At 53.6% G+C, this 17,797-nt stretch overlaps 2 protein-coding genes and 1 long non-coding RNA gene across 4 annotated transcripts; 2 read left to right on the forward strand and 1 right to left on the reverse strand.

The window, feature by feature from the left end:
• The first annotated feature begins 1,552 nt into the window (after positions 1 to 1,552).
• HOXB6 (homeobox B6) lies at positions 1,553 to 10,767 on the forward strand. Its single transcript, XM_050762843.1, has 3 exons — positions 1,553 to 2,058; positions 8,328 to 8,820; positions 9,875 to 10,767. Exons 1-3 carry the CDS (start codon positions 1,900 to 1,902, stop codon positions 10,132 to 10,134), a joined length of 912 nt encoding a protein of 303 aa, XP_050618800.1. The 5' UTR covers positions 1,553 to 1,899; the 3' UTR covers positions 10,135 to 10,767.
• Positions 4,206 to 16,155, reverse strand: LOC126938643 (uncharacterized). 2 transcript variants are annotated; one of them, XR_007720140.1, is made up of 3 exons: positions 15,931 to 16,155; positions 6,009 to 6,108; positions 4,206 to 4,472 (listed from the first exon to the last, which is right to left on the reverse strand). It is a non-coding gene; the product is annotated as an uncharacterized LOC126938643 (long non-coding RNA). The 2 variants fall into 2 exon arrangements; XR_007720141.1 differs by lacking the exon at positions 15,931 to 16,155 and adding an exon at positions 14,145 to 14,217.
• Positions 10,846 to 15,267, forward strand: HOXB5 (homeobox B5). Its single transcript, XM_050762859.1, has 2 exons — positions 10,846 to 13,390; positions 14,053 to 15,267. The coding sequence occupies exons 1-2, from the start codon at positions 12,829 to 12,831 to the stop codon at positions 14,298 to 14,300; spliced, it is 810 nt and encodes a 269-aa protein (XP_050618816.1). The 5' UTR covers positions 10,846 to 12,828; the 3' UTR covers positions 14,301 to 15,267.
• Positions 16,156 to 17,797: the final 1,642 nt, after the last annotated feature.

Here is a 17,797-nt window from a genome sequence, read left to right on the forward strand (position 1 = left end):
CAAATCCACTCTGGCTTCTTGGGTGGCGTTGGGTAGAGGCCAGGCCCTGGAGTAGAGGCCTCTCAGTCGGTGCAGAGCAGCCTCCAGCTAGGGCGCTCACAGCTTCTTGCTTGCACGGCAAACATTTTCGGCAAGAGCTATTCTTTTATTTTATTTCGATTTATTTTACTTTCCTTTGTCTTAATTTATCTCGTTCTAAATTGACACAGACGACCGAAATAAAACTTTAAAATGGGGGGTGGGGAAGGGAATGAGTCCGGGAGCAAGATCCTGAGCAGTGCGAGTTTACCAGGCTGGTGTGGCCGCATCCCGGCCGCTCTCGGAGCCTGGCCGAGCCACGGCCGGGGCTTCCTCCGCGCCTCTCCGCCCGCTCTCTGAGCCGCCGCTAGCAGCCTGGAACCATCTCCGCAGCACATAGAGAGAGGGGGAAAAATATGTGGGGAGAGGTTATTTCGTTTCCTCAATTTGGGCATTGGTAGGTCAACTTGAAAGACGGGGTTATTTCAGGGGACCTGAGAAACCCGGGCTGAATTTTTATTTTGTTTTTTGCTTCCAAACACCCGCTGATTGCAGGACCAAAACTTAGAGGACGGTGTCTATGCAGCTAGACCCGCTGAAATGATTTTTAGCATTTATTCGATTATAAACCCTGGATTGTTTAAATTTAAACAGACTTTGGACAGAAAAAGGGAGGGGAGTTGGTTTTAGGATAATCTGTTTAATTTGAATTTGTATGTAAAATGCTTCTAAACCTGCGGTTTCCCCCATTAATGACCACGTAACGCCCTGGAGAGCGCATGGGCTGTCAAAGGGAACCTGGACTTGGCTGCATTTGGGCGGGAGAAGCCAGGATCCGGGTTTATCCTCCCCCAGTTTCTGGGTTGCGGAGGGGAGAATCTGACTATCTGCCTTGGCCCCCATCCAGGCCACTTCTCCTTCTGGGGCAAACACTAAGCCCTAGGGGATTTAAGGCCCCCATGCCTGCAATGCCGCAAACCTCACAGGTGGGGGTCCTGCCATCTACAGGGCTAGCAATGAGGGGGCCAGTTCAGAGGGGGAAAGGGGACACTGAAGCTTTCATTTTGCCCTTATGAAGGTGTCTACTCTAGGCACCGGCTCCTGCTCCTGCCTCACCCCAAAATTGTCTCAGAACAGTCCCTATGCAGAGGATTTGGGGTAGACTTTTACTCGAAGAGGGAGCAGAGCTTCTGTGGAAAATAGGGAGGTTCGGAAAAGAACCCCCTTCCCAGCTGTACGGTTATGGCTTCTCCACTCTGATTCCCTGCCCCCCCAAATCTCACCCCTTCTCAGATTGGGGTTTCCCCAAAAAGAGAGAAGGAGAAGAAAAGAAGATGGCGACCGAGAAAAGGGTTGCTGGTGGAGCAGCCATGAAGAAATGCAATAAATTCCTTGTTGTTTTATGAAAATTTACAACTTTGTGATAGAAGTTTATGAGTGGTTGAATCCAGCGATTGGCCGGCGCCGGTCATGTGGCCGGGCGATCGTGAACATGAACTTTTTATCATTTCCCTGGTGGTTATAATGCAGCATTCTTTTGGACACCACACCTAGGTCGGAGCACTGTCGTCCTTCAGGGCTCCAGCCTCTTGATATTTTTATACTTCAGTATCAGCTCGATAGAGCAAAAGAGAGAGAGGACGAGAGAGGGGGGTGAGAAGAAAAGAGAGAGAGAGCACGCAAGAGGGAGAGGGAGAGAAGGAGGGGTGGGAATTACACAAAGAGAGAACCAAAAATAATTTTGATTCCTAAGTTAATTTTCTCACTGATCTGGGATTTTAGTCACCATGGAAGGTAAATGGACAATCTGCCCAGGACCGCAGCCCGATACTATTTTTCAAAGCCAGAACTTACTCCGTTTTCTATGCAAATGTCAGAAAAATGAAACACCCTCTCTCCCAAGTCAGAGAACGGGAGGCAACGGCTCTCACGTTGGGACAATATTATCTGGAAGCTGAAGAAGAAACTGAATACTCCTTCTTTCCTCCCTACCCATTCCTTTCAATCCGGAGGGGAAAAAAAATCCCAAGGTCTGCAAAGGTAAGGGAGATTCTACAATTTTCTTGTTCTTTTGCATCGCTTTTGTGTGTGGGGGGGTGGGGCTTGGGTTTTTCTCCCTCCTCCCCCGCTCCAAGACGGGGCTGAACCCCATCTCTGGGCGCTGCAGGGAAAAGCTTCCCAGGAAATTCGGTGGTGGAGAGAGGGGTGGCTGCTTCCTGGAGGGGGAGCCAAGGCAGGGAAAGCGGGAAGAGGAATCAAAAGAGGGCCAGGAGATCAGCTCTAAGTCGCCTTCTTAAGCTTGGAGGAGAGACTCAAGCAAGGGGGCAGCGAAAGAGAGGATGGGGGTGTATATGGACTTCAGTGGCACCTAAAGAAGCCAGTCGTTATGGCCCCCGTGGGCTTGCCCCCTCCCCCTCCTGCCATCCCTCCCTTGTCCCGGCCTCTGGCTATTGCCTCCGCGCAGTTATCTTGCCTGGTGCGGATATCGCTGGGTTCCCAGAAGCATTGGCATGTGGGGCGGTGGCGTTAAGGGACGTCCTGGTCTCTATAGGGCCTGGAATCTCCGCCGAGGCCGGCGAGGGAGAGGAAACGGCTAGAGAAACACAGAAAAGACAATTCACAGAGAAATGTTCACTATCTCCCTTCGGAGACATTTTTGAAATTAAAGGGCTGTGGGTGGAGACACCAAAAACGAGAGAGACCCCCCCACACACACCCACCAGGAAGCCTGCCCGAGAATGCCCAAGTATCTCGCCACTCCCGCAGGAGGGAGCCTCGCTCTGCAGGGAGACAGTTTTGTGGTTTTAATGCGGTAGGTTACAGCTGTTGGTTTCTGCACGATATTGATTCTATTACTTGCGTTGTATTGGTATGGGATGTGTGGATTTCGATGGAGGAAAAAATTGCCATGTGTATGTCTGATATGATAACATTTCAAACTTTCCTGGGTCCAGACGTGGTGATTGTGAAGAAGCCATTAAGTGCATTTTTGTTTTAGGCTTATAAATAAAAATAAAAAAGAAAGAAATGAAAGAAGAAAATAAAAAGAAAATCCAATTATGGGACCTAGCGGCGTCTAAACTGAAAAGCTAACTGGCACTGAGCTCAGACAGTCCCGTCCCTCGGGTGTCCAATTTTATCCCTCAGTCAGGCCTTCTAGAGGGTGGGGAGGGCAGAGAACCATTGGGCAGGAGACAGAGATTCCTAAAGTGGCTGGTGGGGTGGAAGTAGGTGCCAGCCTTGAGGCAAGTACTTTAAAATGAGGTAAGGGAGTTTCTGGGGAAGCTTCCAGCCAAGAGATAAGTGATGTTGGCTGTGCAGGGCAGGAGAGATTGTGATTTTTAGTTAGGTGTGCATGAACATGTAATTGCTTTTCTCTTTCTTAAGACCAGATGCAGGGCTTTCAGCCTCGGGCCTCTGGTTGCCCCGGAGTTATAGGGTCTGGGGCGTTTTGGAAGTGGGGATATATTTATTATCCCAGTCCTAAGCTAGGAGAGGGACGACGCGGCCACTTGTGGCACGAAAGAGGCAGCTCTGTGGCCCCAGGTAGATGCCCTAGGTTCAGGCCCAGCCTGAGAGCCCGGAGGGACCGCTGGGCTTCATAGCGAGAGTTCTCCGCCAGCACCCACGGCACTCGGGGCCTATTCTCAAGGGAAAAATTTCCCAAACCCACCCATACTAAAGGTCTTTTTCTCCTGTAGTCTTGGAGGGTTATAAATCCTCCCTTAGACAGTGCGCTGTGACCCAAATTATGCGGTTTGCTGCCATCTACCGTCCGTTCGGAGACAAGCGGCTTAGGCGCCGCAAGCCCCGCGACACTGTCCAGCGGTGCCCCCGACGCCTGGAGACCCGGTCGCGCAGGGTCCACGGGATTCGGGGGATTTCGGGCCCACGCCGACGCTCTCAGCTGGATCTTGGTTCCCCGGTGTGGGTTAGAGAAGTCTCTCCTCCACCCATCATCCCCAATTTCCCACTCCCCCAGTCTCCGCCCATCCCAGCCCCAAACCTGGCGGCTGGCAGGGAAGCGGCTTCCTCTAGGGCATATTTTAGAATGTCTAATTCTGCTTCCAGCGGGCAGGGGCCCTGAATCAAAGAGTAGAGGGATCAGGGACAAGACCCCCACCGCCATCCCCACCCCACCCCCACCCCACCAAGGCGCGGGAGAGGATGAGGCAGCTTGAGACACCCGAAGCCAAGGCTGTTCAAGGTTTATTTGGTTTTCTTCTCTGCCAAGGGAGGGGACCCGCAGGGCAGGCGCCGGCCCCGGCAGTTCCACTCGGTTGTCAAAAGACAAACCGGGTCTGTGTTCTCCTGGTTGGCTGGTGGGTCTCGCCAGTTCCTTGGTTGGTGGGTTCGTGGTGAAGGAATTGAACGGAGTTTTCTGGAAACTGTTGATGTCTGCAAGTGAGTGTCAATCCCCTCCCCCATTCTCGATCTTTTCAAGCGAAGTCGACCTAAATATGATTTGGGAAAAATTTGGTAGTGGACTGGGGCCAAATCATTAAGGAACCACACCGTCGTAATTTCTGTTCCTGTTGGACCCTTCACACCAGCTTAACTCGACCACCTTCCCAAGAGGGGGTGGCCAGGGCTAGGCTATGCGCCTCTGCTGCAGCGTTTGAATATTGGCCCCTGTCTCACGGGTTACTGATTAGCTTGGGCTTTCAAGCCGTAGGAGGAAGCTCTGGCAGTTCCTTTAAAGGTGCTGTGGTCCCATTCCTGGGTGGGGGTGGGGTTCCAGGAAATTGCCTGCGGTGCCAGTTAGATCAAGGTGTTCTCAGAGTCTGGCCCAGGGCTAGAGGAGCTGATGAAGTTAAGGTGCCTGGTGGTGCTGGGGACAAACACTGTGGCTGCGGCCCCCACCCGCTTTTGGCGCCTCTGGAGCAGCTCTTTTCATCTTTTCTGCAGCGAGAGTGACTTTCTGGTGGCTATATGGCCCGGCTCAGCGAGGTGCTCTATAGGAGGCCCCCACGGAGCCAGCCCTAGAAGGTCCTTGGCCCCTCGGAGATTGTTTTACTTTTGGACAATCCAAAAGACATGTAGAGAAGTCAAGCTGGTACATGGTACTGAAACACTTCAGGGCCTTTAGGTTGCGCCGTGGGTGCGGGTAGGAAACCGGGAGAATGGGCTCAGCGCTACTGCTCACTCCCCCTAAAGATCAAAGAGGATGCCGCTCATTTGCATAATGAAAATGAAGTCTTTGTACTTTGATTTGGACGGACCAATTTTAGGGCAAAGTGTCTCATCTAAAGAGCCTTCCTCAACCTATGGGAGTGATCACTCAGTACACCTGGGAACATTTATTTATGTTCCCCAAACCCAGAGAAACAGAGTCCAGGGTGAGAATTGAGTTGAATTATTTTCATTCCACCCCACCCCAGCCAAAGTTGGGAGTAGTGGGGGAAGGTGCTCATCACCCCCAAAGAGCTGAGGGAGAGGGCCTTATAGCTTAGAGGAAATCAGAAGCCTGGACAATGTCTCAGCACCCCCCACACACCACACACACACACACACACACACACACACACACACACACACATAGAGGCAAATATCCCTCCTGAGGTTACCTATCAAGAATTTTTCTCCTGAACTGAACACAACTTAGGAAACATTTTCCTGGGAGCTGGAATGTGTTAGCTTGCCCACAGGACTGCAGACTCACAGCATAGAAAATTACAATTATAAATCCTGCCTGTGGGGTATCTGTGCAATCCCTCTGTTATGTACTCAAGAATTGGTACACACTTCTATCCATCTCTCTGAACACACACTTCCTCGTTGAGGCAGGGAGAGACACCCCAGACTGGCGGATGGCTGAGCCCGCTGTGTATTTACATATTCCCCCATGGAGACAGACAGAGGGCGGTGGACCGAACCACAGACAGATTCGTAGGGATCTGGCTCCAGAAAGGAGTCGGTCTCTGGCCCGCCCTGCCCGCCTGCTCTTTTTCCCAAACAAACGGATCAGACGAATAAACGCTCATAAATACCTCTGGGCTTAGATAAGAGCGATGAGGCGCTATTTCCTTTCATGCCCGACTCCAGGCGCCCAGGCCCTGCCCGTAGTGGCTCCATCTCCAGACAAGCAACCTGCAGAGGTGAGGTAAATTTGGGGGCTGTGATTCTAAAGATAGGGCAATTATTTTCCTGCTTTTGACACAGGGAAATGCTCCCTTCCTCACCAGATCTTATTTTGTTCAGACTCCACTGAGAAAATCACACTATTTAGTGCTAGGATGGGGACATTGTTGGGCCAGGAGGAGGCACGGAAGGCTGAGGCCCAGGGCTCAGCCTCAGCAGCAGGGAGGGAGGTGCATGCAAGCCCTCTCTCCCACTTTTTTTCCCCCTGTTCAAATGGCCCCTAGTCCTCTCTAGAAGCGAGCCCAACCGTAGCTAGGTTTGGAATATTTATCCTTCTTCATGATCAGGGGGTTTAAATTTGTTTTCTTAAATGCTTATCAAAAACTCCCATAGAGTCAGGTTAGGAAGTGATTGGAGGGACAACCAGGGATGGCCATTTTGCCATTAAGGTACAGCCTAGAAGTTGCCCTGAGTTCAGAGAGCCTTGGAGACCATGTTGCAACCAAATAAGTTCCCACCCTTGGTCATCTAAGCTCAGTCCTCTACCACCTTCCCTAGTGTCTTGTTCCATCTTCAGTGTGGAGAACTTGGCCAGAAAAAGGAGCTCAAAGGAAGGACAAGGCAGAGGAGGGTCAGCCTGGCCTGACATCTGACTTTGTTCCATGCCCTGGCCCCTTCTTGTCCCCAGGTGTGAAGGTTGTCACCCTTCACTATGTGGCCTGTGTATGCATATTAGAATGTTGGAAATGCTCTGTGGCCCTGTCTCCCAGCCTGAGCTCAATGCTCATTTTCCTTGGATGAAAGAGCCAGAGATACACATTCTCTCACACACCCAAATTTGTAAGGCAGCAAAGCTGATGATATGAACATGGGGTGTGGGAGGGAATTGTAGCGATGCTGAGACACAGACAGAAGGGAGAGGGAATGCTGGCTGATGGCTGGAAGCTGCCTGCTGAGTCCCCAAGAGAACGCAAATGCCCTTCTATCACTATCAAACTAAAGCAAAAACCAAGTCTTGGGAAAAAATTAATTTCAAAAAGAACTGGCAGCTCCTACAGAGACTTGGAAGAAGAGTGAGGGTGCCTTTCTTCCCAGTGGTCTCTGACTGCCTCAACTATCAGGAGGGTTTGAAGCCCACAACTGGAAGAAGAATGATTTCTTCCTTGTGCCCAGATTTATAGGGACATACTTGATTCCTGAAAATCCTATAGCCCAGGCTATTCTTAAGTCTTTTGGGATTGCAGAGGGTACCGGTGTGAGGGTTGCAGGCAGGATAGAGATCAGACAAATAAAGCCGCCTAGGCTGAGGGATACCCCTCACTCCTTCACTCCATATCGCTAAGTGAGAAGAGGGTTAGTCGCTTTCCCCAGTGCCCCTTCCCCTGCCAAGAGTGAGAAGCTGCATACAAGAACCAGGCAGAATGTTTTGGGTAGCCGCCCCCATCGCCACCTTCCAAGAAGCTCCTAGTCTAGCCACAGAGCCAGAAGGGGAAGCTTGGGCTCAGTCCCTCCTGCCAGCTCCTCCTCTTCTGGGTCTTCTAGGCAGTGGGATCTGGCCTGCCCCCTCAGAACAGAAGGGTTGTGGAGAAGCAGGAACAATAACCCGAGGCTTGGAGGAGAGAGATCAGATCTGATAAACAGGAAGAACGATGTTCAAAACCTGGGGAGGAGGGTGTTTCTTCTTTGCTTGTCTTAGCGGAGAACTCTTCTCACCTTCTACCGACACAAAACCCTAGAAACAAATCTTCTTTAGTTCTCTCTCAAGGAGATTCGGAGACATGTACCCACCCCTCCCTGGAGAGAAGGGGCCCAAGCAACGCAGGGGTTAACTTTTCTGAAAACACAATTAACTTTTTCCAATCCTGCGTGGGGTGGGGGAGAGAGATATTTATTTAATCACCCAGGAGTGGGGTGGTCTCAATCTAAACGCTCCCTCCTCCCTCAAAGGCACAGAGCCTGTTTCACAGATCCTACGTAGGTGGAACAGGACGCGCTGTGTTGTTGGGGAGAGAGAGAGAGAAAGGCGAAGGAGAAGGAGGAAAAAAAAGGTTGATAGGTTTGTGCGCGGGTCCCTCGTGCGGGCTGCGCTCCTCCTGGGTGCTATTTGACAATTCCTGCCTCTGCCATTGGTCAGTGTTGGATCAGATGGTTGTATTTCCTTCTGGCCCTCACTGGCACCTCGCCATCCCCCCTCAGCTAAAACCCAATCTCGGATATACTACTAATAGGCGCGGCGCTCGGACTATAAAACACAACAAATCATAAACCCGGCGGAGCAGCAGCGGCCGCGCGCGCCTCCCCTCCCAATGAGTTCCTATTTCGTGAACTCCACCTTCCCCGTCACTCTGGCCAGCGGGCAGGAGTCCTTCCTGGGCCAGCTACCGCTCTACTCGTCGGGCTATGCGGACCCGCTGAGGCATTACCCCGCGCCCTATGGGCCAGGGCCGGGCCAGGACAAGGGCTTTGCCACTTCCTCCTATTACCCGCCGGCGGGCGGTGGCTACGGCCGAGCGGCGCCCTGCGACTACGGGCCGGCGCCGGCCTTCTACCGCGAGAAGGAGTCGGCCTGCGCACTCTCGGGCGCCGAAGAGCCGCCCCCGTTCCACCCCGAGCCGCGGAAGTCGGACTGCGCGCAGGACAAGAGCGTGTTCGGCGAGACAGAAGAGCAGAAGTGCTCCACTCCGGTCTATCCGTGGATGCAGCGGATGAATTCGTGCAACAGTGAGTGAGACTTCCCGTCGCCATAGCCCTGACTCCCCTGGGCCCCCACCCCGGGACACAGAACTAGTGAGCGCCCCCTGCCCCAATCTCCCACAGGGTGCTGGGTGGGCATCTCAGTTAGAAGATAGAAGAAGATTGGGTGCCTGCCCGGGATCTCTCGCTGTGTCTCCTATTAGGCAGGAGTTACAAAGTTTGCAAAGTCTCAGCCGCACTGGGAGTAATGAGGGGCGAGTGTGCTCTCCTGGGGCCCCTGGCCAGAGCCGGGGTTCCAGGACAGGAAAGGGAGCAGGGGCCCGCAATCACGGGCTTGGCTTTACTTTGCGCCCCCAGCCCCCCTCTCCCAGCCCTGGTAGGGTTCCCCAACCAAAGACGGCTCCATTAAAAACGGAGTGCGTCATGCAAGGGGGTAGGAGGTGACGCTGAAGAGGAAGCGTTGAGTCTGACTGGGACTGTGTTTCCCTGAGGGTGGGGGGCTGGGGCAAGATGAGGCACCAGGAAAGGAGTGGTAATCAGAGGAGGGAGGAGGAATAAGGGGAAGGAAGAGAGAGGGAGCAGGCGGAGCGAGAGAGGAAGAAACTGGCGCGGGGTCTCAGGTTGGATTATTTGTTGGCCTTAAGTCCCAACTGATGTCCATTAGCCGGACTCGAAAGTGAGGAGCCGTTAATGTGGACTATGGATCGATCTACGTCATTACGGATTAAGGGCCTGGATTTATCACTGGGTTGGCGGAATGGGGGTTGGGGAGAAAGATGGATGGAAAGCCAGGGAAAGACAAGATGCAACTAGGAAGAGACACACCTGACCAGCCCCTCCCCCCAGGCTCAGGTGGGAGTTCAAACTGCTCCTCCCCTCCCCCATCTAGACTGACAGCACAGGCCTAGGAGACCAGGAGGGAATCTGGAGGGGGCGCTGGAGGAGTGCGAAAGGGGGGAAGGGAACCGGCAGAGTGGAGGGTATCCCTGTACTGGCTGGAGTCTGTGTTCGAGGGTCGACTAGGGGAGGGGGCCCTGGGCCCGGTGACCCCAGGCCTCAGCATCTCCACTCTGCGTAACAGGTTCCTCCTTTGGGCCCAGTGGCCGGCGAGGCCGCCAGACATACACGCGTTACCAGACGCTGGAGCTGGAGAAGGAGTTTCACTACAATCGCTACCTGACGCGGCGGCGGCGCATCGAGATCGCGCACGCCCTGTGCCTGACTGAGCGGCAGATCAAGATATGGTTCCAGAACCGACGCATGAAGTGGAAAAAGGAGAGCAAACTGCTCAGCGCGTCTCAGCTCAGTGCCGAGGAGGAGGAAGAAAAACCGGCCGAGTGAAGGTGCTGGAAAGGGAGGGAGGACGCGAGGGGAAAGGCCTGTGGGGAGCCGAGAGGGTCGGAGAGACCCGGGAAGGAAGGCTCTCGGGTGGGGGAGCCAGGAGACCTGCTCTCCAGCGCACGACAGGCGAGGCCCAGCTCTCTCCTGGACGCCCCCGCCCGCACAGCTCCCGGTGGGTGCTCTGAGGCCTCACTACTCGAGCCCACCCAGCACCCCGCGCGCCCTTCCTTCCCGAGGAACTCGCCTCAGCCTGATCAGGCTTCCTGGTGAGAACTGAGGATCGGACTCACTTGATGTTTCCTGGAAGCAGAGCAAAATGCTCTTGTCCCTGTCGCGTCTCATTTCGTCCATGTCCCCCATGCACGGTTCAATGGTAGATTCGCTGTCCCCTCAGCGGAGGCCTTGAAGACTCCCTGATCCCAGACCTGTCGTCTCTCCCACCCCCTCCCCAAAGCCACTGGAAGGAGCACATACTACCTAGAAGTAAGAAGAGGAGCCTCAGAAGAAAACAAAGTTCTATTTTATTAATTTTCTATGTGTTGTGTTTGTAGTCTTGTCTTAGCTCGGGACGTGAAATACTTCGATGATGATGATAATAATAATAATAACAATAATAAAGATGTGAAAACTCGACGCTGGGTCACCTCCGATCCTCCCCTGCCGTTTTTCACTCTCCCCTCAACCCCCAGCCTCTCCATCTGTCTTGAGCCAGAATTCTTCAGCAAAAGCGAGAGCCCTGGCCCGCTGAAGCGAGCCCTGTTCGACTGGGAAGTTACAGCTGAGATAAAGGCTGGAGCAATCAGTCCTGCCCAGGCCCCAGCGCTGCGTTTCCCTGGTGCTGAGGCTCACAGCCGCCTCTCCCCGTGCAGACTTGGGGGATGGAGAGGGGCTGTTTCCCTCTCATTCTCTAGCCTCTCCTCCTGTGTCCACAGCACTAAGGGAGCCACTGAGGCCCCTAAAGCTCTCTTGCGGAGACGGAGCCGTCGAGTCTGGGGGCCTCTGCAGCACTTTTCTGTGCTCACCTTCGCAGAGACCCCTGGCCTTTGGCCCGTCCACATGGCCAGGTTTTTTTGCCAGCCTTGGCCCTCCGCTCCTGGCCTGTGGCTCCGGAGACTAAAAAACGGGGCCACTGGGTATCTCTCGCCCTGTAGCTGAAGGCTCCAGGTGCCCCTTCCCACCTCAAATAGGAGGTCAGCCTCAAGTAGGAGATCAGCCTCAAGCAGGGGAATGTAAAGCCACCAGCCAGGCACAGGCCGAAGGGCACAACTTTCCCTTGCTCCTTGGAGACCCCAGGGCAGGAGGCCAGGTGATGGGGCATTTAGTGTCATCCTCTCAACCGGGAATGGCCCATTCTCTCTCTGCTTGCACCGGCACCCAGAGGGCAAGTTGCGGCCACTGTTTTCCTTTATTCCTCCGCCCTCTGGCTTCCTTTATTATTTTTAAAGAAAATAATCCCCTTCTAATAGGGGACCAGCTGCGGGCGGTCTCTGGCCGCCCAGGGTGCTCAGCAAAGCATGCGGGTCCTTGGAACCCCTTTTCCGGGAAGGCGGCTGACACCAGGCAAATTCTCAACCTGCCCAGCTGCGAGTGAGGGGCCTGGAGTGGGGCCTCCGAATGCAATAGCGTAGGACGAGGGGAAGGGGCTCCGCTTTACAAACTCTCAGACACATGTTACTACTCAAACCCAAGCAGCAGACGCGGTGGCCGCTGCGGTCTTTTCGGCAACTAGGCCACTTAGCCCCAGCTGTGTTCGGCTTCTGGGGTCCCTGTCCTGCTCTGTCACTTCCCACGCCTGGGTTAAGGACCACCAAGGAGGTCAGGAAGGGGATTTCGAACTTCCAAGTGGCCCAGGAGAAGTGAGCGCTTCTCCTGCTTGTTTTTCAAGCCTCCCGCCCAGTCCTGCCGGCTCGGCCTGGTGGCTGTGGACCGGCAACAGCAGCCCCACCAGCATGCAGGCAGGGCTAAGCTCCCGGGGAAAACCCGTTGCAATAATTGTTTTTCACACACAACTTCCAACCCTTCCCCCATTTCCGCCTCCAACTCGGAGACTTGCAAAGCCCAAGAAAGGGAAAAGCAACTCAATCTTTGATCTTCTCATCCAAAGTTAAAATAATAACGACAGTGATGATGTAGGGAGAAGGAACCAAATAGAGAGGCTAACCCCACCCACAAGAAAGTGGGTAAAAAGCCCAACCCCTGCTCGAAAAGGCTCAACCCTGTGGCTGAGCCTTGGCCGGGTTTCTTTCTCTCCCGGCGGCTGCAGGGAGCCGGCAGGAAGGCAGCCGCTGCCGCCATGGCGGTCTCCCGCCCGCGCTCCCATCGATCGCCGGGAGGTGGCGCGCTCTGCTCAGAGGCCAACGCCAACCTTCTCCCTGTTTCTCCCCCTTCTCCTTTTTCCCCCTCTCTCGGAGGCTCGCATTGAATCGGCCCTAACGATTCTCGGATCGTCATTATTTGTAACCATAGAGCATGAATTACCTCTTGAGGTCATCAGCGAGAATTTACGACTGGTCAACAAAAGCACGTGATTCCCTAACGCCCCCCCACCCCCCTTCCAACCCCCCCCATATTTGGCCGCATACATAGCAAAACGAAGTACAGTGCATCGCTATAATTCATTAATACATCATAAATCGTGAAGCACAGGGTTATAACGACCACGATCCACAAATCAAGCCCTCCAAAATCACCCAAATGAGCTCGTACTTTGTAAACTCCTTCTCGGGGCGTTATCCAAATGGCCCGGACTATCAGTTGCTAAATTATGGCAGTGGCAGCTCTCTGAGCGGCTCTTACAGGGATCCCGCTGCCATGCACACCGGCTCTTACGGCTACAATTACAATGGGATGGACCTCAGCGTCAACCGCTCCTCGGCCTCCTCCAGCCACTTTGGGGCGGTGGGCGAGAGCTCGCGCGCCTTCCCCGCGCCCGCCCAGGAGCCCCGCTTCAGGCAAGCGGCTTCGAGCTGCTCCCTGTCCTCGCCCGAGTCCCTGCCCTGCACCAACGGCGACAGCCACGGCGCCAAGCCCTCTGCTTCGTCCCCCTCCGACCAGGCGACCCCAGCCAGTTCCAGCGCCAATTTCACCGAAATAGACGAGGCCAGTGCGTCCTCGGAGCCTGAGGAAGCGGCGAGCCAGCTAAGCAGCCCCAGCCTAGCTCGGGCGCAGCCAGAGCCCATGGCCACCTCCACAGCCGCGCCCGAGGGGCAGACTCCGCAGATATTCCCCTGGATGAGGAAGCTTCACATCAGCCATGGTAATTCTCTCTCTCTTTTTTGTATTCTCAGCTTTCCTTCTCTGCGTTTTGGGGTGGGATGGGGGGAACAAGGAGAGCTTGGCTTTACCCTAAATATAGATTCATTTTTCCAAGGGGGAGAAGTCTCTAAGAGGGGCCTCATAGCTTGGTAGACAGAGCCAAACAGGGTCTCTCTGTTAGAGGGGGGTATTTTTAATAATTTGTTTCAGCTTCGGCTTAGGTTTTTATTAGCGCAGCTGTACCAGCTTTAGAATAAAGGATGGGGTTCATGTAATGTGGGGAAGGGTCCTGCTTACCCCTGAAATTTTGAGACTACCGCTAGCAAAGAAGGGGTGAGCAGTAAAAGGAGCTTTCCAGGGCAAAAGTGCAACCGCTCTCCTCCCTCCCGGGGCGAGCGGCCGCCTGAGCCCAGCCAAGGGTGAGGCACTAGGAGCGAGCAAAAGACAAAGCCGGGCGCACTAGCTGCCGGCAGAAGTGGGGGATGCAGGAGAAAGGGGTGCAGAAATCGAGCTTGAATGTGGGCATCTGGAGTAGAGAAGATTGGAGCTGTGGTGAGCTGGGTGCCTGGACGCCTGGGTCCTGCTCCCCCGCCCCCTCCCACCCAGTGCCCCCTCCCTTAACCGGAATAACGTTGCCTTGCGGCTTTCCTCTGTCTGCTCCAGATATGACCGGGCCGGACGGGAAAAGGGCCCGGACCGCGTATACCCGCTACCAGACCCTGGAGCTGGAAAAGGAGTTCCACTTCAACCGCTACCTGACCCGGCGACGGCGCATCGAGATCGCCCACGCACTCTGCCTGTCCGAGCGCCAGATCAAGATCTGGTTCCAGAACCGGCGCATGAAGTGGAAGAAGGACAACAAACTGAAAAGTATGAGCCTGGCTACAGCCGGCAGCGCCTTCCAGCCCTGAGCCCGCCCAGAGGAGCCCAGCGGCCCAAGAGCCCATGCCACCCCCAGCCCTGGCCCCTCCAATCCTCCCCGCGCTGCCGCCGCCCGCTGGGGACCGGTTCCCACAAGCCTGCCTCGCCCCGGCCTTGTGTTACGATATTTCGTTTGGTCTTAGGTCTTCCTGTGGCGCCCTCTCTCCTGGACTGGTTATCTTGTTATTATTGTTAATAATAATAATAATTATTATTATTTTCCTTCCACGCTCCCAACTCCCTTCTGCTTGCCCCAAATCCGCCAGCGTTTCTGAATGTTTGTGTCTGTGATTGCAGTCCTTCCCCCAGAAAAAAAAAAAAAAAAAAAAGAAATTCGCATGTTTAATGTGAACTCTCCCCTCCCCATCTGTGTTCTAACTTATTTATAAAAAGATGATCGCTGTATTTTGAGTTTCAGCTGGAAACTTCTGCAAGGGGCAGCAGTTGAGGTGGGGTAGTGCCGCAGTGGGGCCAAGCTGAGCTGGCCTCGGAGATGGAGTCTCTTTTCATTCTCCTCCTCCTCTCTCTCCACTCCCCAGGCCCAAGTCTCCTAGGGGCTTGGTCCTAGGGTGGGAAGGGGCTAGGGAGGACCAAAGGGATGATATTGAGAAAAAAGAAAAAAGATAGTGAGATTTAAGTTCCTGCTGCCTGAGTAGGCCCCGCAAGGCCTGGTCTGGGAGTATACGGAAACAAAAATGATCCTCAGTGCAAAATGTCTTGTGTATTTCTCTGTGAATCTATGGGTCTGGCTAGAGGGCCCAAAGCTTGTAAATATGGGGATAGTCTGGGTCAGACCCATCTCTCCCTTACCCATTTTGCTTCCAAGACCATTTGTAGTGAGCGAGTGGATGCTGTGCTACGTGTGAAATCTGTCTTTGCGGGGCCTGTCTCAGTGATTCGCTTTTGGTATTTGTTTGTAGCTTTCCTGGAAGTCAAATAAATGTTTCCCCCACTCCATTGCCCTTCCACTTGTCTTTTCTCCGAGGGGTCTGCCTCTTCCATCCCAGGCACACCCTGCACCATTCTCAATAGATCTGGGGTGCAGGGAAGAAAAAGTAGGCTGCTCCCCAACAGCTCTTCTCAGCCATGTAAGTCCCTGGCTTGGTCAACAGTACCTGGGCTAGAGAACAGACCTTTGTGCCTGGGGAACTCCAAGGCCCAGAAACCCCATGTGGGGCTGGGGCAGGGGAAAGGCTGAACTAGACTCCATCCTGGTCTTCCATTAGCTGGCCAAGGAAGCCTCTGGAAAACTCTTCTGGGAAAGTAATTTGGGCCTAAGTCCTCAGCAGGAGGCTCCTAGCCTTTTGGGAGTGGTAGAGGCCTGCCCAGCCCCCTGTCTCCTACTCCAAGTCCCAATTCAGCTCTGCCACCAACTAAAGCAAAGAAAAAAAAAAAATCAGTTGGATTTCAAAGGATTTCTCTCATCCTCAGCCTTCCCTACCCTTATCAAGGGCTCCTTCTCTCCAAGGGTCCAACTGATCTTCCCTCTTGATTAGGAGTTAGAGTCCTTTCAGAAAGACCCCTGGTTCCCCCTTCAGCCTGGCCCAGGGCCAGGGCCCAGTCCACCTCCATCCAAGTCAGCCTCCACCCTGATCGCAAGAGTCAAGTCTGGACACTTACCCAGTCAATCCCTTCCAGCTTGGCCCAACTTCTTACTGGACTTGGGGGGAGGGGGAGCTGGTGAGGAGGCAGCCGAGGGTCGTGGAGGCTCTACTTGGCCCTCCTTTCCCTTCACCCCTTGACTTTGTCCCCCTTTGTCGATAGCAAACTATCCCAAAAGTCGCTATGACATTTAGATGTCAAATGGATAGGGGTTTTATCTCGAAGTTAGATCGTAAAAATCGCCGAGAAGTCAGACAGATACCCCTCACTGGCTCGAGAAAGTCACGTGAGGTCCATAAAGTTAGTTTTATGGTTTTGGGGAGTTGACACCGCGCAGTATATTTCACATTCTCCAGAATGTTAAGTGACACTTTAACTGCTCGCTGTGATGGGGAAGGGGGCAGAAGTAGGTGAGCACTCTTCCAGCCTGGAGCAGCCGGACCAGCCCAGAAGGCAGCAGCGGCCCAGGCCAGCATTCCCACAGTAAGTCGCTTTCAGTTTTCGCTTTTACCCCTTGCAATTCTGGGACTTGGGACTGGGGGAAGAAAACTTGTTTCCAGCTGGGGCTGTGGGGTGATGTGGGGGAAATTTAGCCTGTTTTATGCACCCAGTTCTAAGGGACTGTGTGCCTGAAATGAGTGCTCTCAGTTTCATAAGGCCTCATGGGTCGGGGGTGCCTGATTTTTACTAGCAGGAGTGTCTGACTTTGTGGGGAAAAGGGTTTGTGTAGGGGATTCATACTCCCTCAGTGCCAGTGGAAATTTAGGGACCAAGAAGGAGGGGTGTGTATTGCTGAAAGAAGGGGCCGTTGTGGGGGGCCACTTCACTGCTGGATATCTTCAGACAGCTATTTCCCCACCCTCAGTAAAGAAACTTTATGACATTCATTTGTCAGAGGTGTGGGGGGGTGCACCTCTGGGCACTTTTATCCGGATACATGTGAGCTGAGAAAAAGCACCGGGTAGGTGGCTGCTGTGGGCTGCCTTGCTCTGGGATGCTCTCTGGCTTTCAGATCTTTGAAGCCCATAAAAAGGGGTCCCTCCAGTTATCTTTGGCTTCATCAGGCTTCTCTGGGATGGGGAGCACAGCGCTGCTTTTGCTTCTACCTTCAGCCTGTTGGTCTCAAGCTAATCTTTCTCCTTGGCTCAAAGTAGGATCCTGAAGTCAGACTACGGAGCGGACAGAGTGGGCAATCCCCCCAGTTCAAAACCTAATTCCTGAACCAGGAGTGGGGGAAAGGAAGAGCTTCTTCTCTTGCCTAGAGGTGTTAGGTGTTTAAGTAGAACTCTGGCATGCCCTCCATAAATAAAATTAGCTCAAGAATACAAATCCCTCAACTGTCAGGAGGAAATAGATTCAGGAGCTGGAAGAGAAAATAGGAAAGGTGCTCTTTTTCCCTCTTCTCTTCCGGGCACACCCTCAAAGGCCCCTTTGTTTTGTGGCACCATAAACCAGAGAGACTTCAGGATTTGATCCCCAGGGGTTCTGTTATTTTCTAGGGAAAAGTCACCCTTCTAAAAGTCAGAGGCCTCTTCCCCACCAAATTGATCCCCCTCCAATTTAAGACCTATGGGGCTAACTACCCTGTCACTCCTGCTTTCACCAGCCTGCCATCCCTTGATTCACCTCACCAACTGCCATAGGTAGTTTCTGGGATTGGATATGTGGCACCTCGAGGGGCTTCTGATCTTTGGGACAAGGATGGGGTCATAAGACTCCCTTTTTCCCATTAAGGGACATTGGAATTCTCCCCCTCTCCTCTTTCTCCTGAAGCCACTCTCTCTCTATTCCCTGAGCTCTCTATCCACTGTCCAAGCCTGACTTACAGGAGATCCTTAACAGGCTTTAAAAGCAGAGTCACCCTGGTTTGAAGACACATCATCCC

This window comes from Macaca thibetana, chromosome 16 (genome assembly GCF_024542745.1).
Source record: "Macaca thibetana thibetana isolate TM-01 chromosome 16, ASM2454274v1, whole genome shotgun sequence".
In the NCBI taxonomy this organism is placed as follows: domain Eukaryota; kingdom Metazoa; phylum Chordata; class Mammalia; order Primates; family Cercopithecidae; genus Macaca; species Macaca thibetana.

Coding starts and splice junctions, on each gene's coding strand:
- HOXB6 (XM_050762843.1), top strand. CDS start 1,900: ATGAAACACCCTCTCTCCCAAGTCAGAGAACGGGAGGCAACGGCTCTC. Junction 2,059..8,327: donor AAATCCCAAGGTCTGCAAAG/GTAAGGGAGATT, acceptor TACTACTAATAG/GCGCGGCGCTCGGACTATAA. Junction 8,821..9,874: donor GCGGATGAATTCGTGCAACA/GTGAGTGAGACT, acceptor TCTGCGTAACAG/GTTCCTCCTTTGGGCCCAGT.
- HOXB5 (XM_050762859.1), top strand. CDS start 12,829: ATGAGCTCGTACTTTGTAAACTCCTTCTCGGGGCGTTATCCAAATGGC. Junction 13,391..14,052: donor GAAGCTTCACATCAGCCATG/GTAATTCTCTCT, acceptor TGTCTGCTCCAG/ATATGACCGGGCCGGACGGG.